Consider the following 25,000-nt stretch of genomic DNA (forward strand, 5'->3'; position numbering starts at 1 on the left):
CAGTACATGATGTGCTGTTGGTGGACAGACTAGAATGCAGTTTTGATCAGGATAAAGCCAAACATAATTTTGTCGGTTGTGAGTTTGTTGGAATTGTTATACTGCACTGCAGTGTGGACACAAGCTGACCAATACATGCTATCATCCTCAATCATGTTTTAGATGTTTTATGCCACATTCATTGATTCATTATGTTTTGTAATTTGTTGGGGGCCAGGGTTGTCTGTGTTGTGCAAGGCCTGTGGTTTGACATCTATTGATTTGATGCATTCTACCATCTCTGATTACCGTTATGTCTGATGCTCACTCAGCCCCTCATCTTAACCCCATGTGGCATTCAGTGTTTGCTTTTAAATTTGGGGATACTTCCTTGTCAATCCACCAAATATATAAATATTGGTCTTCTGTTATCTGTCCTGTGTATTGCTTGGTTTTTCTCGTCTGTTCCATGGAGCCTTTAGCAAATGCTTTCCATTATACAGGGATTGGTTTTACAATTACAGCCTTAATTTGTGATTGTACATGTCAGTAGTTTGACATCAGAATAATTGTATCTTGTCTAAATGTTTAAAGTCACATCTAGTCATGATTTAATGTGGCAGTGTTCTGTGGAAAAACGACCATGTGACGATCCTTTTAACACTTAACCAAAATACCTAAAGTAGACTAATCTTAAATTGTAGATGTAGAATTTTAGATTGTCTAAGGTTTTTAAGGAGTGACACTGAGCATGCAAGTAAGTATGCTTTAATCGTGCAATGGTAAAATAACTGCTCTCCTCTGTCTGATCCACAGACGATGGCTCCCCGCAAAGGCAAGGAGAAGAAGGAGGAGCAGGTGATCAGCCTGGGTCCCCAGGTGGCTGAGGGAGAGAATGTCTTTGGAGTTTGTCACATCTTTGCCTCCTTCAACGACACCTTTGTCCACGTCACTGACCTGTCTGGAAAGTAAGTAATTTAGGTCAGGCACATTTGTTAAGGTTGGGAGCAAGAGGGGATTTTCATGTCTTGGCTCTGAAAAAAAGGTGTCACTTTCTAGTAGTCTCTGCTTTGGGTTATGTCTGGACCTAATCAAAGAAATTGCTGGACCGATTAGCGTCAAATTACATTACATTATGCTCTGTACTTTTTGAAATAGTTTTGACTTTGGGTATGGGTAATGTCGTCCGCTAGACTTCCAGTGCCTCGTCCGTATAAGAGGAGGAAAATCAGGGCTGAAACCATGCCCAAATAGGGAGTCATGCATCATTATGTGATACGACAACAGGTGTTGATTGGCCACAAAGACCACTAGTCCTATTCAAATTGGGGTCCAGCAGTTAAAAAGTGCCAACTGCATGGTAATTGATTGCTGCTATCTCTCCCCCTCCCCAGAGAGACAATCTGCCGTGTGACTGGTGGGATGAAGGTGAAGGCTGACAGAGATGAGTCTTCTCCCTACGCTGCCATGTTGGCAGCCCAGGACGTTGCTCAGCGCTGCAAGGAACTGGGCATCACTGCTCTGCACATCAAACTGAGAGCCACCGGAGGAAACAGGTGTGTGTGTGTGTAATGTATGATTCTAAACAAATCTGTCTTGTCTCTAATTTATTTACCCCTGCTCCTCTGGTAGACCTATGGTTGCTGTGCATACAGTTAGGGCTGCAATTATCAATTATTTTGGAGATTTTTCTAATTTTACTAATCGAGAATATCATTTTTTTTAAATATAATTATATATATTGATTCAATTAACAATGTAAGCATAATTTTATTGATGTCCCTATTTTGAGCACATTAATTAGTATAATAACGGAGATCCCAACATAATGTGCATAATGCATCGTGATGCAACCCGTGAGCTTGAGTAGGTCGCTCATTTTCAATGAATGAGTAGTGGTTAAATACAATATTAATGTCTACTGAAATCCAGAAACTGACAAGAGAAATCTCTTTGTCCCTCAAACAAACCTCAACCCCACTGTAGTTTCTTATAGCCATTTGAATGAAAAGGATATTTCTGAAACACTCAAGGAGACTGCCCACCAGTGGGTTCCAATCCAAATGGGGCTGATTGTGTAGTTGAAGCTTTATTTAATTGGATCAGTCTTACTCAAATGTAGCTGCATGGAAAGTCACAAATGTAAGAATCGGTCATCAGCCATTCTGTATTGGGTCAGTTCTGCTAGGTGCAGTGCTGACCTGCTGTTCAGAAATGAAAGCAGCCATTCCAAGTTACACTTATACCTTTTGTTGTTTCTGACCATGACTGCACATGTCCTGTGTCTACGAGTGCATTTGTGTAGATGGCAAGCACAGTACATGTCTGTCTACGACTGATCCGCTTGTGTTGTTTTTCCAGAACAAAGACCCCTGGTCCGGGTGCTCAGTCTGCCCTCCGAGCCTTGGCTCGCTCAGGCATGAAGATCGGACGTATTGGTAAGACTAAAGAAATAGCTGCATACATTGACCTAGGCACATTATCTTGACCGATGCCTGCAGCTGATGACAATATGTAAAAGAAGAAAGTAAAGAGTTGGGTTATTGCATAGAGCTCAATGTAAAATAGTCGGGATGACAATGCAGAGCTCACATTGTTTTACTGGATGCTATGTTGAAAAACTGACCATTGAAAGTTGCGGATCTTCTATCGGTTGCTCCTCTATTATGGGTTTCCTTTTCAGTTGCTAGATGTTTACGTATTTTAATACCATTTCTATTTAGTTCAATTAATTATTTTAGTTAGTTTTTAGTTTTTGAGAAAGTCCTGCCCTGAAAAACCTGACCTATTGACACCAAACAAAAAAGGCGAGCAATTTTTTATCGTTAAATATGATTACCAAGTCAATTTGCAGTTTAAACAGAACTTGTTTGAAGTGGTTAATTAGCTAAATCATGTTTTTTCTTCTGCAGAGGATGTGACACCCATTCCCTCAGACTCTACCCGCAGAAAGGGAGGACGTCGCGGTCGTCGTCTGTAGTGTTTTGATCAAGTTATTCCACCCAATAAAAGGTTCCAATCCAAGGCTTTGTCTTCCGACTGGTGATTATGAGTTTTAAAGCTCCATAAAGGTACATGAAATGTATTTTTGCTGGTGAATTCCACTGTGGATTGTTAAAGGATATACTGTATTTTATAAACTAGTATTTGTGTCAACTCCAATGTGCGGGTATCTACTATCTAGTCTAAAATCTAAATGGTTATTATTCACCATCTGCAAGGCTTTATGTACAATGTACATATGACTACAGTCTTAATGGTTTAAAACTGTAAACCACCAGTTTATTATAATTTAAGAGGACCACTGAGTTGACCCAATTTTATGCAATTTCCAACTTCAAATTGAGATGGGGCAGACATTCTTGAGTGAAAAGCGTTATCACCAATGGGCTTGCCTAACTTAAAAAAATACAAGCTGAAATCTTTTTGACCAGATCAGCTAAGCTGATATGTCTTTTGTCCATTGGGAATTGAACAGAAAACAAGTCAGCCTCATGTTAAATGATTGTCGGTCAATTTTAATGGGCATCTCTGAATAAATGTCAGCTGATGCATTGATTTTGTTAAAAGAAACTGACATGACAAGGTGACACTCCAGTGTCTGCTTTGAGAGAGTTCAAAAAATAGCTCAACAATTTGTTATTCCCCAAAATAAAATGAGAAAATCAAGGTTGTCTAGTTGTCGGGGGTCTTACTGGGTATAATAAGGTAATGCAAATATCAAGTTGACATGTCTGGGCTTTATTCAGGTATTTCTGTTGTGGTTGTGTGTGCCATAGACAGAAAGGTAGACTCCTTATTCGCCGCTGCAATTCATTGGCGTGACGTGTATCGCAGTGAGGGTGGAAGTGACAACATTCGCGCTGCAATTCATTGGTGTGACGTGTATGGCTGTGAGGGTGGAAGTGTTCCGTTATATGGCTCATCTCCGGCGTCCAGTCACGTGACTCATGTCTCTTCCTTTCATTAATTTCTTGGCACCAATGCGGAAGCTTGCCCTCACTTGAGAGCATACACCCCAGTGCCAAATGCGGCGTCTACATTTTGTCTCTGGTCTGTGCAGGGGTACTTTGTTTCATGCAAAGTAGGGTATGTGTAGTGGAGACAGGCTCCCCTGACCTTGAAGGACTGGCATTTATATTTTGGGCTGAGTGCCTTCATTTGCAGCCTTTGTGTATTTTAAGGGGTCTCGTCGCCATGATGAAATCTTAACCCCTTTATATATGATTAGTGTTATCCCTCCTGGCTCAACTGGAAACTCCTCATTGCAGTCAGATGAACTGCGGAGTAGACTCATTCCAGAGTTCCCAACGTAGTCTTGACGACCTTGATGCTAGTTAAGCAGATATATAGGTCTTGGTTACTTGTTAGCTTTGTTGGATTCGTTTTTGCCAGGTGAAAACCTGGCCTATGATTGCTCATTTTTTGAGTGGTCCTTACAGACCGTGTGTGTGTGTGTGTGTGTGTGTGTGGGGGGGGGGTTGTGGGGGTGCCTGGGTGGGTCTGAGCACAAAAACAGCATGGTTGTTTTTCACCATTTGTGTCCAACCTAACACAAACACACGCACATGAACTGTATGTATGATGATTTTGGGTGCCAGTATAGTACATTGACAGTACAGTACAGTAGAGGGACTGGATGCCAACGATGAACCTCTGCCCCAAATCTTCGGCTTGTTATAACGCCACAGGAGGCAGACCTTTGAAAAACACAATTTTGGATATTACTCCTCCAGATTATGTCAAAGTCCTGCAAATCGTTACACACTATCTCTATACTCATGTGTTCAAGATGGATCTGTCCGATATTTCATATGCCATCCTAATTGTCTAACATTGGCTTTCAAAGTTTGCAGGATTGTTGGCACTTTATCTGGTATCTTTATCTTTATGCACTGCATTGTTCTCAGCACTCTACTTATGTGAATATTCACTGAAATAGCTCAAGGTTACTCTGCTCATCCCGTCTATATTGGAACTCATTTTTAAAAAGTGACTTGCCGGTATTTGTGCTCGCCCACACCGTGTCTGAGCAAGGTGCTGAACCCCAACACTGTTCAAGGGTGTTGCACTACTCTACTTTGATTTAACAAAAGCAGTCTTCTACTATATGTTTGAGTGAAGGGAATACAGAAAGACACACACTACTTGTATGGATCTGCCTTTAGATTTCAAATACGCTTTTCATAGCAATCTGGAACAATCTTGAAATGAGAAAAGCGATGGCAAAGTTATGCCTTTTGATCATTTATAATTTTATTTACACAAACATTTCATACACAATGTAGATAGTGATACATATTTAACTAGGCCTACTACAAAAAATGAAACCCACCTATCTTACAACAGATAATTTTCAGAAACACGCATACTGTCAACTTCAGCACATTACATACCTGCATGCAGCATTAAAGTGTCCGGTAACTAACTGCAGTACAATATCCATAAGTAAAAAATAAATAAAAGTTGAGTCTATTTGATGTGCCCAACTAATTAGTCTTAAGTGTTCATCGCTTTCAAACGTCACACTTCTACATTTTCCTAAAGGAATGACAATGATATAAAAGGGTAGTGTGCTACTTTAAATCATCTGTATTAACCATTAACCACTTTCACAAAATTTAGAAAATGTACCCAAAATAGGGACATTTGGGTTGACAAATGTGGTTAAAGAAATGTAACCATTTGACACATTCATTGTCACATTTGTCACATTAATTGTCACATTTAATTTGATTTAATTGTCACATTTGACAACTTAGGGTTGCACTTAGTATTCCTTGCTGAAATAATAAGATACCATTAGCCACAAGGTGGCAGCTTGTGGCTATCCTGTTGCTCGTAGGTAGCCTAGTAAACCTGGTGAAGAAGCAACCCATTCACATACAGATGCCACTTTTATAGTTGCCAAACTGGTGCATTTTTGCCCAATTATCAAAATACATGTTTCGATACCTTTTCAGCTGGGCAAGCCAAGATAGGTCAGACCTCAGTACTTTGTGTATTGTTTCCTTGCTGATATTGTCTGCAATACTATGGCTTTTTTTTATATTCCATCGCACAACAGCGTTGCTTGCTGACAATAACTGATCGATAACAAATTGTTTTGTAATCCACAAGCAATACTGCCATAACCTTTTTAGAATGTTAACTGGCCACTGATTGTCTGGATGCTTCTTGCGGAAACTGGATGGCAACCACTGGTTTTATTTCAAGTCCATTTATAAACATTAAGCACCACATCAAATATGACATCAACCCTATAATTGCATCCACATCTTAAAATTGATTGAGAACGTCGCAGGATTAGATTATAATAATGAACTCAATAGTTATCTATTTTGGGTTACATTTACTTTTTCAGAAAAAACATCAAATAGTTCCAAGTGCTTTAAAAATTACATTTCAAATATGTCCAGTGACTGTGTACTGTATACATACACCCAGTGTTATTCAGACAGTTAACGTATTTCAAAAGTCACAACTTTACATGTTACATTATAAAACACAAACTAATCTACTGTAGAAAACAGCCATACATTCTCTAGATGCCATTTGTTATCCCTGACCATTCTTGCAAAAAACTAATAATTATGCAAAAATTATGCTAAATTTAACCATTTGTAACTCTGGGAATGTAGAAATGGAACCAAATGGTTCCATTTGCTCACTCCCACAGTTAAACGAACACTTGACTTTACAGTGTACAATTCTGGTCCAGTTAGAAGCACATTCGTTATTGTTTTCTGTATCCCAAGTTGAACCCTTCTCTGGAATGGGGTGCCAAATGGCACGAGTGACATCAAGTAAAAGCCGAGGGCATTGGCAGTAGTCTGTTGAAGCAGGTCAGACATTAAGAGGCAGCTGTTTGCTAAGGTGACACATAGATCGCCACACATAAGATAAATGTAATCATTTACAATAAATGTCAGCACTGGAAGTTTGATTGGATGTGAGAAAGCTTTTGATATACAGTACAAATGCAATAATTATAATAATCACTTTACAAAGATCTACATTCTTGTGACAGTAAAATAGTACCGTTTTTAAAACCTCTGAGACAAAAGGTATTGAATATCAAGTCTTGAAGGATACCATGACATTTTGTTAGCATTTGAGGCATTTGGTGGAAAACTAGCAGGCTAAATTTTAAAATGTCAATATTATGGTAACCGTTTCAGAAACACAAACACACAGCCAGCATGCATTAAAACCAGTGACGTTAAAAATATTTGATAGAGAATAAAGAAACTCAACACATTTCAGGTAACAGCTAAGAGGAACTACAGAGTAAAATAGAACTGTTTATCTAGAATCTAGATGGTGATATATAGCACTGCCATCTCACAAAGACCTAGGGTTTTTTTTTCCTTCAAAGAAAAATAAGTTGTCAGTGGGTTTCAGTTTAGCTTAGTGTAGTGAAGGAATATAAAAGGAGATACGTTGAGACAATGTAACAAATGTCCAATTACGGAAGTTGGAAATTGGAAGAAAAATAAATCCACAGGTAACCACTAACCACCAAAATAATGGAATTGTTAACATTGTAGCTTTAGACCACTAGGAACCAGAACAGCTCCAAGAAGAGCAGGCCAGAAACCAGAGGAGCTTTAGTATACTTATACTTAAAACTGCATTTTCCTTCCATCAACAGAGTTGAGATGGAGAGCTCAGACACCACTATAACATATTCGATAACTAATGATTGTAGTATATTAATCATGTGTGGTCAATAACATCTGAGCTGTGTAGAGATGCAGAGACATCTGCACCAGCCTTGCCTTTTGTGTTGATGCAGTCATATTTGTATGTATGCCATTAAATGTCTCGATGAATTGTGTATGAAGGACCCCAATGGAAACAAGACATATTCTTTCTTGGGTTGAAATCCTCTTAGCACACCTTGTATTGAACTGTACTTTCTTCTGCAAAGTGTTCAATCAATCAATATATCAAAATCCAATGTTGGAAAGTTTGGATGAGGGCTTTGTCCTTCTTGAGCTTCTATTAGGATATGTACTAAATACATTTCACTGCAACATTGGTTCTGACTTTACTATTGAAGTACGATCTATGGCATTAATATGAACTTATACTAGTACACTGCATCCGCACCCCCTCCAACACGCATATGCACGCACACACACACACGAACACACACACACTTTCCCTTCTACTGATTTTCCATTTTTGAAAAGCTGAAGTAACTTCAGTATATTGCAACACATCTTTCTTGGGTGTTACTTCAAAGCCTAGCAGCCAATCCTTATACTAGGAAGCCAACCTCTGGAACCTAACCTTACAAACTGAATCTCATCTCGTCCCCTGATTGTGAAGAACATTCATAACTTGCCCTGACATGAGAATTTATAATTTTACATTCAGGGAATACTTTAAGAAAGTACTTCTTGGGCATATCCAGTATGATTGGAAATTAATCATAACTGCAGCCACCATCATGTAGCCTGTCAAATTGACAGGCTACATGAGGTAGGAGGTAGGAAATTGGACAAATGGAAAAAGCGACACTTGTGGTGTTAAATAGGACAATGGGAATAATGTTTCAGTCTCCATTCCACAATACATGTAGGATAGATCCGAATGTAATAGAACTAGCACATACTCTCCATAATCTCTGTGTAGGAGGACATCTAGAATGGGGGAAGTGCTATTATTAATGGAAGAACACAAAGTGGAGTCTGCACTTTTGGCAGGTTAGATACAAAAATATATGGCCCTCTCACATTTTTCTAGGTTAACTAATTGTTTAACCATAAACCAAAACCTACTGATTATTATTTTTAAATGTTGGCATTTTTCCACCTATAACAGCCAAAATAGGGATGGCAGGTTGAAAGTGGTCGATTTTGGACCCCTTGGTGGAAGCGAATATAATATAAAATAGACCATCATCATCTAAAAATGTTCTGTATAAACAAACTATGGATTTCAATATAACTTTCATTTATGGACCATACATTAGCTATTTGTCGATAATTATGATATTATTATGACTGTAGGGTATAATATGCAGTAGGCTATAGTATGGTGACTGGTGTAATATGATTTCATAACATTGACTTAAATATCGGCCAGTTACAACATTGAGGGGCACGATTGAAGAGAAGTCCAAGCAAGTGACCAATCAGAGACTTAAAAACAAAAAAGCGAAGAGAGGGGTTTATTGGTTGGATGGTTGGTTACTTAGTCAACTCCACTTTCATGTTTGGAGTGAGGGGTGCCGGCCTTTCCCCAGTTCCCCCTCCCGCTGCCAAAAACAAGCAAAAACTCCCCCAAACCCCGTTGACTGGTCAGTCGGTTGGGCCACTGTCAGATAATCAGTTGTCAGGGAAACGGGCTCCCCTTGAAGGTTCCTCTACTCTGGAGTTCTCAGCTAGCTGGTGGAGAGGAGGAGAGACATAATGAGAATGAGAGAAAGACGGGAGAGAGGAGGAGAGGAGCACCCATTTGTCATTATTTCATCAGTCATATTTTCTTTGTTTTAATTTTGTCTTAGATTTGTGTGTGTGTGTGTGTGTGTGTGTGTGTGTGTGTGTGTGTGTGTGTGTGTGTGTGTGTGTGTGTGTGTGTGTGTGTGTGTGTGTGTGTGTGTGTGTGTGTGTGTGTGTGTGTGTGTGTGTGTGTGTGTGTGTGTGTGTGTGTGTGTGTGTGTGTGTGTGTGTGTGTGTGTGTGTGTGTGTGTGTGTGTGTGTGTGTGTGTGTGTGTGTGTGTGTGTGTGTGTGTGTGTGTGTGTGTGTGTGTGTGTGTGTGTGTGTGTGTGTGTGTGTGTGTGTGTGTGTGTGTGTGTGTTCTGGCAAAGATTGGCTGCCCAGAAAAGTATGTCCGGGTACTGAGACTGCTACATGACAATATGTCAGCCACAGTACTTAGCGGCAGTGGAGACGAAACTGAACCCTTCCGGGTCGACACAGGAGTCAAACAGGGATGTGTCATCGCTCCAACACTATTCTCCATCTTTATTGCTGCTATCCTCCATCTTACAAGCATGCATCTGCCCCAGGGAGTCGACATCATGTACAGGACTGACGGTCAACTCCTCAACATCAACCGTTTCAGGGCTAAAGGTCAAACCACCACCGTATCAATCATGGAGCTGCAGTATGCGGACGACAACGCCCTTGTAGCCCTTTCGGAAGAGGACCTACAGTCCATCTTATCCGCATTTGCGAAAGCATACAAACAGCTTGGTCTGGCCATTAACATAAAAAAGACCCAAATCCTCCACCAACCACCACCAAACAGCAGTACACCTGTCCTACCCCCCAACATCTCCATCGACAACGTCACACTGGAAAATGTGGACCACTTCCCATACCTCGGCAGCCTCCTATCCTCAAATGCTGTCATCGATGATGAAATACACCATCGCCTCAGTTGTGCCAGTGGCTCTTTCTCAAGGCTAAGGAAGAGAGTCTTTGAGAACCGCGACCTCCAACCAAAGACCAAAATCTTGGTATACAAAGCTGTGGTGCTCCCCACCCTTCTGTATGGGTCAGAGGCCTGGACCACATACAGCAGGCACATAAAGGCACTTGAGACGTACCATCAGAGGTGTCTCCGGAAAATCCTCAGGATTAGCTGGGAGGACCGACGCACTAACACCAGCGTCCTGGAGGAGGCAAACGTTCTCACCATCACTGCCACCATTGCCCAAAACCAGCTCAGATGGACTGGCCATGTTGTCCGCATGCCTGACTCTCGCCTCCCAAAACAAGTCCTGTACTCCCAGCTTGTTAAAGGGAAACGGGCCCCGGGAGGTCAAAAGAAGAGGTATAAGGACAATATTAAAACAATCCTAAAGAAGTGCCACATTGACCTCAAAGCTTGGGAAGACAAGGCAACAGACAGGACGACCTGGAGAAACCTTGTCCGTGAGGGTGCTGTAAAGTATGATAATGACCTCCGCCATGCTGCACAGGACAAGCGCAGACTCAGAAAGGAGAGAACATCCAGTAAACCGGTCCAACCCAAACCCACCACTACATTCCCCTGTCCACACTGCACCAGAATAATCGGGTCCAGAATCGGCCTCCATCGCCACCTGACGACCCACAAGGACCAAGAAGGAGGACAGTCATACTCGGATACGAGTGACCGCCGATGATGATGGTGTGTGTGTGTGTGTGTGTGTGTGTGTGTGTGTGTGTGTGTGTGTGTGTGTGTGTGTGTGTGTGTGTGTGTGTGTGTGTGTGTGTGTGTGTGTGTGTGTGTGTGTGTGTGTGTGTGTGTGTGTGTGTGTGTGTGTGTGTGTGTGTGTGTGTGTGTGTGTGTGTGTGTGTGTGTGTGTGTGTGTGTGTGTGTGTGTGTGTGTGTGTGTGTGTGTGTGTGTGTGTGTGTGTGTGTGTGTGTGTGTGTGAGTGAGTGAGTGAGTGAGTGAGTGAGTGAGTGAGTGAGTGAGTGAGTGAGTGAGTGAGTGAGTGAGTGAGTGAGTGAGTGAGTGAGTGAGTGAGTGAGTGAGTGAGTGAGTGAGTGAGTGAGTGAGTGAGTGAGTGAGAGAGAGAGAGAGAGATTCCCTCCTTACTTGCTCAGAGCAGAGGCGGTTCCCGAGCGATGGAAGTGGACAATCTGCCACTTGCCGTCCCTGCGATGCCACACTCTGGTCTCCTCCGACTGGGCCGTTCTGGGTAGTCCATTGGTGTCGATGTACTGAGTTACTCTGATGTAAGCGATGCAAGCTGCATCCTCTCCCACCAGGTGGATGTGAGGGTTCAGGATGGTGGTGTGGACGGGCTTACTGTTCTTAGACCACACTGACGAGAGGCAGCAGAGGATGAGGGAGGGAGGAAGGAAGTTAGGCTTGATTCTAGGCTTAAAATAATTGATATAAATATTGTTGTAAATCTCTATGGGAAAAAATGAATGGCCGATTTTTAAGTGGGTCCAGAAAACCATGCCCACTGCTATGCTCTATAATACAGAGATGTATTCACAATGGACGTCTGTTGTTACTAAGGACAGACAAAGGTCACATGAAATGAACACTATACAACACACAATGTATGACACCTAAAATGGGCAAATATGTACATTTGTGCTTTGGTTCTTACAGTTTTCAAAGTAGAAGCGATGGAAATCCAGGCCCTCCACCAGGTTGCCCAGGGCTTCGGGTTCAAATGCAGTCACAGCTGGATCACACATTTTACTGAGTGGAAGGACATTTAACAAACGTGTTATGGTAACAACATTTTTACTTAGTGGAAGGACATGGGTTTATGGTACCAAGCACCAACTGATGTTGATACTATTTCACAACAAGTGATTCAGTTTTTACTTTATCAGGAAAATGACTAGCAGGGGGTGCTAGTAACTATCATGAAAAATACTATTGTGGCAGCTGTGATGTCTGGTTTCATATCACAACAACATGAACAGAATGAAAGAAGGAAAGAGTAAAATAAAGGAAAATGTGGGAGATAATTTAGTATTTAGTTGTACTTGAAATGTACTGTAATTCTGCAAACTGTTAATAAATCAATCAATAAATATGTTCCCTTTTTAACTGTGTGCGTGCATGCGTGTGTGTGTGTGTGTTTTGCTCACGTGTAGCTCTCAAAGTCTCCATTGCTAATTGCCTCAATCAGTTGTTCTGTTACTTTGATGATCTCCTGTTTCCTCACTGAGAGAGAGAGAGAGAGAGAGAGAGAGAGAGAGAGAAGATACGATACGATACATATAAGACGTCATACAGTCACTTCACACAAGTGTGATTTCTTTATACAGTAGGCCTATACAGTGCAATATACTATACATTGCTGGGCCCGGTGTGAAGTCCATTGGATCAGTGGATATCCACAAAGTTGTCAATGTTACCAAGGTGACGTCATGTGTCAAAGAATGGCCTCCAAACACTATTGGGAAGTCGGCAGTAGTTTTATTTTGAAAGGCTTCCTGCCCAAATGTCAGGTCTCACTGCTCAGACTTATTTTGACGGTTTTATTTTGCACAAACTTTGGAACTCTGATTGAAATGATCAAGTTCACCTGTAGTGCTGACGCCCAGCACGGGCTGCAGATAGCAGCATTATATAAAACAGCCTCAGTGGTAGAGCAGCGAGGGACAGCATACAAATTTTCTTAACATGGAAAGGATGGCCTCATACACACATTTCAAACGAACATGCTGTGTTCTGTCTGTGTTTCATGGCCGCCTCAATGCTTTTCCAATGGAAGTCACGTGGTTTGACCAAACACTTGTGTTTGATGGGCGGGGGGGCAATCAAACACAAGTGTTTGTTCAAACCACGTGACTTCCATTGGAAAAGCATTGAAACACAGACGGTCTGGCAGCCGACAGGCTTCTTTTGTTTAAAGTGGGAAATTTGGTATATAGTCTTTTTTATTGGACTAAAATACTGTCTACTATACATACATTCATGAATCCTGACCGGAGCTTTTTTTGAACATCCTGTAGGCCTATAAGGCCAAAATGTCAAAAATTTTCCTTATGCTTTAAGTAGCATGTGACGTGTCAAACTAGGGGGTTATCATGATTCTGAATCCATTCCAAGCATTAGTTTTGCACAAAAACACTTGGACTAAAAACGGCCATAGCCATGACAAATGTGATATGGTCAGCACATTTTGGGCAAATGGCTATGGCTGTTTTTAGCCCATGGAGTGTTTTTTTGTGCAAAACTAATGCTTGGAATGGATTCAGAATCATGTCACATGCTACTTAATCATAAGGAACGTTTGACATTTTTGACATTTTGGCCTTATACAGGATGTTAATGGGAGGGTCACAAGAAACCCCTATAAAATAAATTGCTCAATACTGACAGCCGGTCAGCTAGTGGATCCATGAATGTATGTATATAGACAATATTTTAGGCCAATAAAAAAGACTATATACCAAATTCCCCACCCGTCCACCTCGGCTGCCGGACTAAACCAACCTTGGATCAAAATGCCACTTTATTCCTGCTGAGCTGGAAGGGGAAAAAGGTGATCACTGATAACAAAAAGAATACGCTTTATTTTTTATTTTTTGTAAAGTCCCGGATTGTAGATTATTTTTTTTTAAATATGGGTTTGCATTTTTCTGCCAGACTGTGCATAGCAACAAGGAGAGCAGCTGTTTAATTTATTCTGTTCTATATCTGTTCTCAGTGTGCGCAGCTGCACAGCCAGACAAATAACTAGACGTACACTTCTTTGTGTTTCATGATTGGCATGTTGTTGTACTCCAGACATTCCCACTTGAAAACAAATGTCAAACCACAAATACATCTCATATCACATAGCATTAAAAGCATAGTCATAGCCTTAGAAAATTAATTAATCACGACAATTTGCATAAGGTTAAACAGGGAAGGAACTAGCCAATTAAGACTATCACTATTATGAGTTGTTTATGACAATAATTAAAACCAATACTTTAATTGCAAGCATATCAAAACAATGTGTAACAATGTTAATCCTTTACCCTTGCATCCCTATTCCCTACATTTCCTAATATGACAGATCTACAAGCTCCAAGGTGTCACATCCCAATGCGTTGTGAGCTTGTAGATCAAAGGGAATTCCCTCTCAAAATGGCCAAGGAATAACAGAAGTCAGAAGAACCTGAAGATATGTGACTTTATTTATTAGAAACGATCAAATTGCAAGTCCTCTGAGCAGCCACTAGGGATCGTATTTAATTGAATAACTAATGACAAATGGTTAATGAGCTGCATTTATATACATTTACCTTTTCCAAAGTGCGTTAGAATGTACGCATTACCCATCCTGCTCAAGGACACTTCAACATGATTGTTGTCTCTAGTGATTGTCAGATTAGCATTATGACTATGAGTCCTGTTCTAGAGATCCTGGACACAGTACCTCCCTCAAGTGCAATTCATTAGCACCGTTAAATAGCAGTTAAAGGAGCAACAGTGTGCAGACCTTCGTTGTGGTCTCTGCTCTGGATCTGCTTTAACCACTGTCATTAACTGCTGGGTATTTATTAAACCCCATATGGTTGAGTGGAGTACCTCAGGGCTCTATGCTAGCAGCTAGTGTCTGTTTTCGGTTATTGTGGGGAGAGCTTTTGCTGATAGCAGCCGATCGCTGTGAGCTTGTCCATCTGCTATTCTCTGCAAAAGCTTTCCCCGACACAATCCGACACAATACGGATGCTGCAGGGTTTAAGTGGTTAAATGTTACGTGGATGCATGTGTGCATTTGTTACGTTTTGCCGTTATAAAACAGCTCCAACACGGGAACAGGCCATCTGCCATTGGCCGGTATTGGTGCCAGGTGATGTCACTACTATCTGTTGTAGTCTACAGAGCGTGACACCTGGCACCAGAAACACAGTCAATAGCAGATGGGCATTTTAGTGCCGTTCTCTTCACCATTGGGGTAACCTCGGGTCACAAGGTTTTCCACCTCAGAGGAAAGCCTGGTCTGTGTTACTAAATTGCTGTGTGATTCAGTCTAGGCGTGGTTTAGACCGAATGATAAAAAAATATATGTCATGTTCCGGTTGGGTTGGGTTTGTCTCTGAAGTCGCTACGAGTTGGAATAAAATATGGCTATACCAAACAAACTACCGGTATTCCAAGAAGTACTTGAAGAAACGTGTCAGATTCATACGCTGCATCAGATGAAATGATGATTCCCTTGATCACGGGGAATTGTGGGTAATACGGATGTTCCTGTCAGGGGTTCCTGTCTGATGAGTACAAATCAGCGACTACAACATGACATAAGATATCATCCGCTTCCGACCGGATCATAAACCCGGAAAGGAATGCTTCCCAGGCTACGATTGGGGTATCAGGCTTCACCCAGATTTGAGATTTGGGTTCAGTTACCCTTTGTACAGTCTCATGTGGCCAGACGATCATAACTCTCCGCCTACTGATGCTGTACGTCTGGTGGCATCTCATTTCACCGTAGGGGACAAAACTCTCTGTAAAGTAACGTAGTAGTTTACTCAAGTAGTACTGTACTTAAGTACAATTTTGATGTACTTTTACTTTACTTCTAAGGCAAATATTGTACTTTTACGGCACTACAATATAATATTTGAAAACTTTAGTTAACTTTGTAGATTTTGAATATTATTACAAAACACACAGCCTTAAGCCCATTTGAAAGGCCATTGGGAAATAGCCGATCTACAAGCTCACAATGCGTCGCGATGCATAAGTACTTTCTGCTTTTGGTTCTTTAAGTACATTTTGATACCAATACCTTTGTACTTTTACTCAAGTACATTTTCTGGACTTGTACTACTGGGTGGTAAACCGTTCGGTAATCTTTAAAACAAACTGCATTACAGAAGCAATACAGGAATACCTTGATACTGGGGATTGGTTTTCAAAGCAGTGGGCATGGGTTTGTTTAGCAGAGGTTTCCTCAGCTGTTTCGACTTCCCCATTCGACTGGAAGGCGGAGACCTCAGATCATCTGTCTATGCGAGACTACCATTTCAAATAGAAAGGAAGGACATATGTCCTTTCTAGACAAATCTGCACGAATAATATTTTAATAATGCATGGATTTTATAAAGCACTTTTCAAGGTACCAAATCGCTTTACAAAACAGTGGCAATATTCTGTGAACTGTTGAGACATCATGACACAATGATAAATAAACCCATAACTGAATCTTGAAACGGATATTTCTTTGGCTAAAGCACATGAGTAGAGCAACTCGGTGGTCAACAGCAGTAGATATGCTGACAGTTCCCTCCCTCCCAGTGAAATTTTAAATTGAGTTGTTAGTCTTCCAAGTCAAAAACTGACTTGAGAATATAGTTAGATAATAAGCCTTTTAATGATGAGATGAGATATACTTTATTATCCCCAAAGGGAAATTGATGAAGTCTTAGTCTGCTTATAAGAATGAATGTCTTGGCATTATTGTGCCACACATTCCTCACGTTCCTAGTCCCTCCCCTGCAAACATCGTAGGGTGAGGGCCAGGCGTTTCCTTCAGCCAGCAGCCAGCTCAGGTGTGGTTGGTCTCAATCAGCCCATAGCTGCTCCACAATAGAGCAAAGCAAAGCAAAGTTCTTTGTTTACCCAGGGTAAGTGGACTAAGCTCGAAATGCTTGTTTACAGCCACGCCCTGCTCATAGAACATTTCATGGTTGGGGTTCAATGCCTTGCTCAAGGGCACTTCAGCGGTGGTAATTTTAACGTGCCGGTCCGGGGATTCGAACTGGCGACCTTCCGGTATCAAGACCGCTCCGCAAACCGTTCGGCCACCGCTGCGTTTTTTTCCAGGCTCCCTCCTCAAACCCAGTGTCTCCTAGCTCCACCACTCCTTCCACCCTCTCCCTGGATTACCAAAACCCTCTCACCACTTCCAGGATTCCCCTCACGTTCCCCAAAGACCTCCCCAAGCTTAACGTTTTGTGAATAAACTTCCTTTTTTGCCCTTACTCCAGTCTCAGTGTCTTTGCGTTTGGGGTACGTCCCTGGCACATTTGGCTACGCAGCACGAGTCGAGCATTTTTGGTTAAAAAACGAATTATTATAATTCAACTAGCCTCAAGAATGTCAACTGGTCAGCACAACAAGGGTGGCGGTATATTGGCCTGTTGGTTAAAAGCAGAACAGTGCTACAATTTGTCATGCGTCTGCAATAACGTCTTTGATCACACACTGTAGTAGATTACATTATTTAGTCCCATTATTTGTTATGCGGAAAGCGGAATGTTACTGACAGCTGCTTTTCGACAGGAAGACAGCATCGCATTGACATCTCATAACTTCAGGTCAAGCCGTGTCAAAACCACTTAAACCCTATATACTTAGTTGACCTGGGGTCTATAATTAGCCCCCCTCCTTCTTTTCTATCTCTACACCAAAATAATGTCTCCGCCCAAAATAAACAATATCCAACGCATGCCTATTATGACATGCCTGGAATAGAGACGAGGGTTCATGTGGTTAAACTGCAGGGGGTTCTTCGGACTTCCTATTCACGGCCTCCTCCTGCCATATACATTGATCTATTTACGGACTACTGCTTGAGTGTGTGTGTGTGTGTGTGTGTGTGTGTGTGTGTGTGTGTGTGTGTGTGTGTGTGTGTGAGTGTGTGAGAGAGAGCACATGGCCTTAAGGGCCCACTATCAGTGTCATTTTAACACAGATAGCCACAGCGTCAGCGGGAAAGGCGAGAGAGCGCGCAGGGAGGAGTAAGAGAGAATGTGTGTTGTCAGAGTCCGCCGTGAAACATTTCAACACTACAGAAAGCTGACTGTGATATCGCATTACTTTCCTTTCCCTGCTCGAAATACCAGTAAATGTTTATAATACACTATATTATGCTGTAACACCTGCTCAGCTGTAACATTGCACTGCATTGTGTGTGTGTGTGTGTGTGTGTGTGTGTGTGTGTGTGTGTGTGTGTGTGTGTGTGTGTGTGTGTGTGTGTGTGTGTGTGTGTGTGTGTGTGTGTGTGTGTGTGTGTGTGTGTGTGTGTGTGTGTGTGCGTGCGCTCACCTCTTGTGTCCTCATCCTCAATGGTAGTATTGGTGCTCTCAGAGGATTCCTACAAGAACACAACAATAATAATGTCAAAATGTTTTATGATCCCAGATCTTTACAGTATAAGATACAGATATAAACGCACGCACGCACGCACGCACGCACGCACGCACGCACGCACGCACGCACGCACGCACGCACGCACGCACGCACGCACGCACGCACGCACACACACACACACACACACACACACACACACACACACACACACACACACACACACACACACAGATATTTAGCGAGTCCTACCTTGACTCCATCTGTCTTCTTGTTTCCTCCACTCTTTCCTCCTGATTGAGCGGAAGCGGCCAGGAATACAGACAAAAGTATGAGAATGATAAAAAAAGGAATAAAGGCCCAAAAGAGGAAAGATGGCATGATGCCCACGTTCTCTCTCTCTCTCTCTCTGTGTGTGTGTGTGTGTGTGTGTGTGTGTGTGTGTGTGTGTGTGTGTGTGTGTGTGTGTGTGTGTGTGTGTGTGTGTTTGCTGACCCCCCCACAGGTTAAGTGTAACTTAAAAATGTAGCGGAAATCTTGATATTTTGATCCGAGAGAGTTTGAAATTCAAAGAGAGGGATACAATGATGCAGCCCCTAAATGAAAACAAAATCTATTGTAAAAGTTTTGTTCAAAGCTTCTTTTTCATATCTGAAAAAAGGATTATAAACTTTTGTTACACAGCTTTTTACTGTTTGTGCTGAATGTTGAGTATGTGAGAACTGAAAAAAGTTAAATTTCAAAGGAAACAAAGCAAATGTTTTCATGTGATAAAAAAAATGTCCGTAGACCAATTAAAAAAATATATATAGCAGAAATGTAATATAATTTAATTAAAATAAAAGCAATTTGAAGAAGTAATCTTCAGTCTTCTTTGTGAGTTAAGGGTATACGATATATCCCAGTTTGAGTTTCGACAAAATCCAGGTTTGTTTTGGTTACATTCCCTTGTCGTTCTTGCATTATTGTTTCTTCTTTGTGATGTTCTGAATCCTGTTTTCGCTTTTACTTCCTTTCTGATAAAAAAACCCCCACCTAATCCACTAACTAACCCTCCATAGTGTCATATCTCTCTCTCTCTCTCTCTCTCTCTCTCTCTCTCTCTCTCTCTCTCTCTCTCTCTCTCTCTCTCTCTCCCCCTGGTTCTGTCTCTCTTTAGATGTTGAGCTGCACACTGCCAAAGCAACAACAGAGACTCCCCATCAAAACAGGCAGACAGAAAAAAGAAAGGGCGGGGGAGAGAGAGAGAGAGAGAGAGGGAATTCCCAGCATGACATATAGTTCAGAGAAAGATAGAGAGGGAGGGAGAGAGTGACAACGCCAAATTTAGGACCAACAACTTGAGATATTGATAGGGCAAACAGCATAGGCACATTCCAAAACTTCAACTCACTCTCCCCTCCCTTCTACCTCGCCTCCTACTTCTACTCTTGCTCTCTCGCTCTAAACTCGCTTCATGCTTTTCATTATGTCTGGCAACAGGTTTGTCACAGACAGGTTCAAAAGAACTGCTCGATATACAAACTGGTGCAACCCGTTCTAGAACGGTGTTAAAAATAGACAATCACGTACCAGACAATCACGTATCAAGTAAAGAATAGTGTGAGAATATTATTATTTTGGTGAGAAACAGAGATTCAGCAATTAATCTGTAGCAGGATTATCTGAGAAAAGTTAATTTTTTTGTTCTGTTCTGTTTAATAATAACCCCTCACTCGTGCTCCAGGCTGCTCTCTGGGTGGTTTCCCTGGGCTATCAATAGCTCTGTGTGTGTGTGTGTGTGTGTGTGTGTGTGTGTGTGTGTGTGTGTGTGTGTGTGTGTGTGTGTGTGTGTGTGTGTGTGTGTGTGTGTGTGTGTGTGTGTGTGTGTGTGTGCCCTTCATGTCAGCTGTGACAGCTCTATCACACACACACACACACACACACACACACACACACACACACACACACACACACACACACACACACACACACACACACACACACACACACGTGTAAGTATCTGGTGGTAAACTGTTAATTGTCCCCGAGTCCCTCTAAGCCAGCAGATCTTCACTGGATCAGCAGTGCAGTCTGGGTGTTGGTTCTGGTGTGGATGTGTTTTGTTTACAAAATTAGATCTTCTTCAGGTCCCTGAAGATCCACAGATCATAATATTGTGCTGGTTCCAACTTTAATTTTGTATTATGCTTTCAACCCACACAGCTGCTGTCGAAATCCGTATAGATATACGAAGGCAGGAAGGAAATAGAACCAATCATTCTATCAGTCGTCAGTCATATCGGGTTCAGTTCAATGTTCCATGGTTTGTGTGTGTGGGTTTGTGTGTGGGTTTGTTTGTGTTCATGTGTGTGTGTGTGTGTGTGTGTGTGTGTGTGTGTGTGTGTGTGTGTGTGTGTGTGTGTGTGTGTGTGTGTGTGTGTGTGTGTGTGTGTGTGTGTGTGTGTGCGTGGGGCAGCTGTTGCTGAATTTCCTAGATGGGCAGTGGGCACACAGTCTCCACACACAGATGGATGTTCCGTTCCTCTGTCCTCTTTCGTCTTCATTAAGAGAAAACTGCAATTAGCAGGGACTGCAACATCTCTGCCTTTCTGTTTTCCTCCCCCTTTCGTTAGCACTTTTGATGCCCATTCTTTATTTCTTTCCATGCAGTGCTCTCATTAGCCTTCATGAATGTTTGAAAATAGGAACATAAATGTATTTGAAACCAGCCTGCAGGTCTGCTCAAAAGGAGATTAGATCGAATGGGGTGGGTTGGAGAGTGTTGATGCTTGATGCTGACTGTCTTTTCTTTTTGAGTGGTGCAACCACTCCTATACAGAGCTTTATGTGTCTGTGGCTGGCTGTGTCCCTGGCTGTGTCCCTGGCTGTGTCCCTGGCTGTGTCCCTGGCTGTGTCCCTGGCTGTGTCTCTGACTGCATGTGTCCCTGTGTCCGAGCACGAAAATAGTGTTTGGTAACTGATGATGTCGGGTGTGACAGTACAGTACAGTACAGTGACAGTAAAGTACAGTACAGTACAGTAGAGGGACCCCCTGGGGGACCTCCACATGGTAACCCGTTTTTGGACGCGGGGCGGCTCGCCGGAAACCGGCCCACCACTCACCACTCACTTCACACACGTGATTTGTTACTAGCACAAAAAGTATAGCCTACCGGTACTCCTTTTCTGATTTGGACAAATCGGTTTTCAAATGTGAAATCCATTTGTCCTTTTCAGGTTGTCGGATAACCTGATGAAGGTCTCATGACCAACACGTTCATTTTCAATTGAAGACAGTGTGTTGGATGTTGTTTGTTACGTTTCCTCGGACCCCTGTCTGGTCTTCTCCTACGCACCTGTTGTTTTTGTAGGTGTGCAAAAGACTTCCTTTTTTGGGTAATGAACTGATACAAATCAAGATTTGGATGTGAATTCTGACACAAAAGCAGAAAAGTGACTGGATTCTTACCAGAGAAATTCCTGGTAGCCAGCATGGTGGTCAGAATGGCACCCTGAAAGAAAGAAAGAAAGAAAGAAAGAAAGAAAGAAAGAAAGAAAGAAAGAAAGAAAGAAAGAAAGACAGAAAGACAGACATTTCAGTCAACAGTTATATGACATGATTAACTAAAATCCTCAGTGTTCATTATCCGTTTGTAACTCTGAGAGTGTCCACATGTAAGCAGATGTTGAGAAGAGTAGAAGCTCATGTTGTGTGTCAGACTCAGACTGTGTTTGTAACTCTGAGAGTGTCCACATGTAAGCAGATGCTGAGAAGCGTTTGTAACTCTGAGTGTCCAAATATAAGCAGGTGCTGAGAAGCGTTTGTAACTCTGAGTGTCCAAATATAAGCAGATGCTGAGAAGCGTTTGTAACTCTGAGTGTCCAAATATAAGCAGATGTTGAGAAGCGTTTGTAACTCTGAGTGTGTCCACATTCCACACTGTGGAACAGTGGAAGCTCATCATGTTGTGTGTCAGTCAGACTGGGTACCTTCAGCTTTCGCCTGGCGTTGAATTTCTTGAGGCACTCAACCGTCTCCTGTCTGTGCATACAGGACGCTACGGTGGAACGATGCTAGGGGTGGAAAGACAAAGAGAGAACGATAGACAGAGAGGGAGAGAGAGCAAGAGAAGTAAAAAGAAAGAGACGGATCAAGATCATATAACATCAATACTAATAGTAGTAGTAATAATAATAATAATAATAATAATAATAATAATAGTAATAATAATAATAATAATAATAATAATAATAATAATAATAATAATAATAATAATAATAATAATAATAATAATACAGTAACAACAAAAACAACAACAACAACAACATTACTGCCTCTTCACTGTAAATGATACACTAAAGTGTTAGTGGATAAGGTTAAGGTTAATGGTAGACCGTGTCCTTACAGAGATCCAGGGATGTTTCAGAGAATCGGCTGCCGTGATCCGCTTGGCTGGGTTGATGGTTAACATCTTATTAATCAGATCTTTGGCTTCAGGTGTTACAGTGTCCCATTCTGGAGAAGGAAACTAGGACGAGAAGACACGAAAGTAGAGGAGGGGAGACAGGGGGAGAAGAGAAGTAATATGGATCCATGGGGGGAAAGAATGAATTGGGTGTAACTCAACTTCGAGAAGAAGAAGGGACTTCCGCAGACACTTAGGAAGCTCCCATTTTATTAACTTTAATAAGGAATCCATTAAAACCAGTCTGTGACTAACATGCAACAAGTGTGTTCAAATACTCAACCAGTAGGCAGAGCGGAGCCACACTCAATCAAAAAGCAGAGCAGCTGCTGTAGTGATTAACCACTTTAGACCGAATATAATTTGGGGTCGACCTCCAGTTTGGGGACCACTGTTCTAAGCCAGTGGTTCCCAAACGTTTTAGCCTGGCTGTGACCCAAAAGAGAACTTTGATGTCTCCCCGGGACCCAAACTAGTGAAAATAGCAGATCTACAAGCTCACAACGTGTCGATTCCTGTGAGCTTGTAGATCGGCTATTTTCACTACAACTTATTTGTTTTCTAATTAATGGAATGTCTTTGATTTTCTTTTTTAATTTAATTTTTTAATTCATGAAAGATTTATTTTTAGGGGAATGTTTTTTTGAAATAATAATAATAAAAAACACAATGTAGAAAACAAAATAAATAAATAAAGGGACCCCATAACAATGTGTCCGTGATGCACAAATGGTTCCAGATCCAGTGTTTGGGGACCACTGTTCTAAGCCATATTGGAGAGGAATGGTCCTGTTGACTTACATCATACGCTCCAGCCTTTATCTGCTGGTAGAGTCTGTGTTGGTCTTCATCCCAGAAGGGAGGATAGCCCACCAGCAAAATGTACAGAATCACACCTGTATGTGTTCACAGTTTCAATTAAAGTATATAGAATAGAATAAAGCAGATTAAACACAATTAACATGCTCACCCTGGTGTCCCCCCAAAAAAGTTTCATATTTTTCCACAGGTTTTTTCAAAAAATGTCTTTTGGGAAAAGTGTAACATTGGGCTTGTGATTAAATAGAATACAATGTAAGATGTTTAATTACCATAGGCATATAGTATATAGAAATACAGATGTACTAAAGATTGACAGTTGTAATACAATAGATTTTAACAGCAGACATCTCACCACAGGCCCAAAGATCAACCGCCTTGCCATAAGGATCCTTCCTCAGAACCTCGGGAGATAGATAGCCTGGAGTCCCTGCAAAGCCTACACATGCAAAGGACCATACTCACAACTTCGGCCATATATTGTATGTAAACAACATAGACCATTTTGCTGTTAATTATTTCACTTTTTTGAGGTTGCAGTTGTGTACGTTTGTTAGATTGCCATGTTCTAGTAAGTCATTAAAATGCTATTGAACTAAACCTGAATAATTGAGTAAATGTCAGCTTCACAAACTGGACGGTTAATAATTAAATCAAACTTTTCAGACAGTTTTTGGCTACACATTCCGAATTGATATGCACTTTAAAATGACAAAACCACGTCACGTCACGTCGCGTCGCGTCGCGTTGCATCGCGTCGCGTCACGTCACGTCACGTCACGTCACGTCACGTCACGTCACGTCACGTCACGTCACGTCACGTCACGTCACGTCACGTCACGTCACGTCACAATCAACTGAACATGATCTCATGTAAACATGCCGGATTTGGCTAGAAGAACATTTCCAGCCACAGTCCCCACATAAAACACTGCGATAGCAACAGACCACACTGGTGGAGGAAACTGGCGTCTCATATCAAAGATATGGAATAAATGCTCCAACTGCTTTCCATAGTGGTGATGGTGGTGGTGGTGGCAGTAAATATGACTTACCAAACCATGCTTGCTGATCACCCTCCACTTCTATGGCCAAGCCAAAGTCAGCCAGTTTGACAGCAGCCCCTTTCGATTTGGAAGCCAGCAGCAAGTTCTCTGGCTGGGGAGATTAAAGGACAATAGCATATCACTTCATGGGGGAGAGGTGCAGGTGATTATATTATAACAACGGACGTTGGAGAATATT

General features: G+C 41.7%; 2 protein-coding genes across 2 annotated transcripts in view; one reads left to right on the plus strand and one right to left on the minus strand.

Annotated features, from left to right (window-relative positions):
- Nucleotides 1–3,003, plus strand: part of LOC306927779 (small ribosomal subunit protein uS11) — a 3,885-nt gene extending 882 nt beyond the window's left edge. Inside the window, exons 2-5 of the mRNA XM_079507631.1 lie at nucleotides 796–947; nucleotides 1,374–1,535; nucleotides 2,341–2,417; nucleotides 2,892–3,003. Coding sequence (XP_079363757.1) covers nucleotides 799–947; nucleotides 1,374–1,535; nucleotides 2,341–2,417; nucleotides 2,892–2,959 — 456 coding nt within the window. The 5' untranslated portion in view covers nucleotides 796–798 and the 3' untranslated portion in view covers nucleotides 2,960–3,003. The remainder of the gene's footprint in view (nucleotides 1–795; nucleotides 948–1,373; nucleotides 1,536–2,340; nucleotides 2,418–2,891) is intronic.
- A 5,876-nt stretch (nucleotides 3,004–8,879) lies between these two features.
- camk2a (calcium/calmodulin-dependent protein kinase II alpha) overlaps nucleotides 8,880–25,000 on the minus strand; it is a gene marked incomplete at its 5' end in the record, with an annotated part of 37,257 nt that continues 21,136 nt past the window's right edge. The window contains 12 exons of the mRNA XM_079508746.1: nucleotides 8,880–9,377; nucleotides 11,523–11,751; nucleotides 12,049–12,143; nucleotides 12,542–12,617; nucleotides 18,447–18,495; nucleotides 18,741–18,781; nucleotides 21,940–21,982; nucleotides 22,461–22,544; nucleotides 22,877–22,999; nucleotides 23,738–23,832; nucleotides 24,111–24,194; nucleotides 24,811–24,913. Coding sequence (XP_079364872.1) covers nucleotides 9,374–9,377; nucleotides 11,523–11,751; nucleotides 12,049–12,143; nucleotides 12,542–12,617; nucleotides 18,447–18,495; nucleotides 18,741–18,781; nucleotides 21,940–21,982; nucleotides 22,461–22,544; nucleotides 22,877–22,999; nucleotides 23,738–23,832; nucleotides 24,111–24,194; nucleotides 24,811–24,913 — 1,026 coding nt within the window. The 3' untranslated portion in view covers nucleotides 8,880–9,373. The remainder of the gene's footprint in view (nucleotides 9,378–11,522; nucleotides 11,752–12,048; nucleotides 12,144–12,541; nucleotides 12,618–18,446; nucleotides 18,496–18,740; nucleotides 18,782–21,939; nucleotides 21,983–22,460; nucleotides 22,545–22,876; nucleotides 23,000–23,737; nucleotides 23,833–24,110; nucleotides 24,195–24,810; nucleotides 24,914–25,000) is intronic.

Source organism: Electrona antarctica (genome assembly GCF_951216825.1).
Source record: "Electrona antarctica genome assembly, chromosome: 8".
NCBI lineage: Eukaryota > Metazoa > Chordata > Actinopteri > Myctophiformes > Myctophidae > Electrona > Electrona antarctica.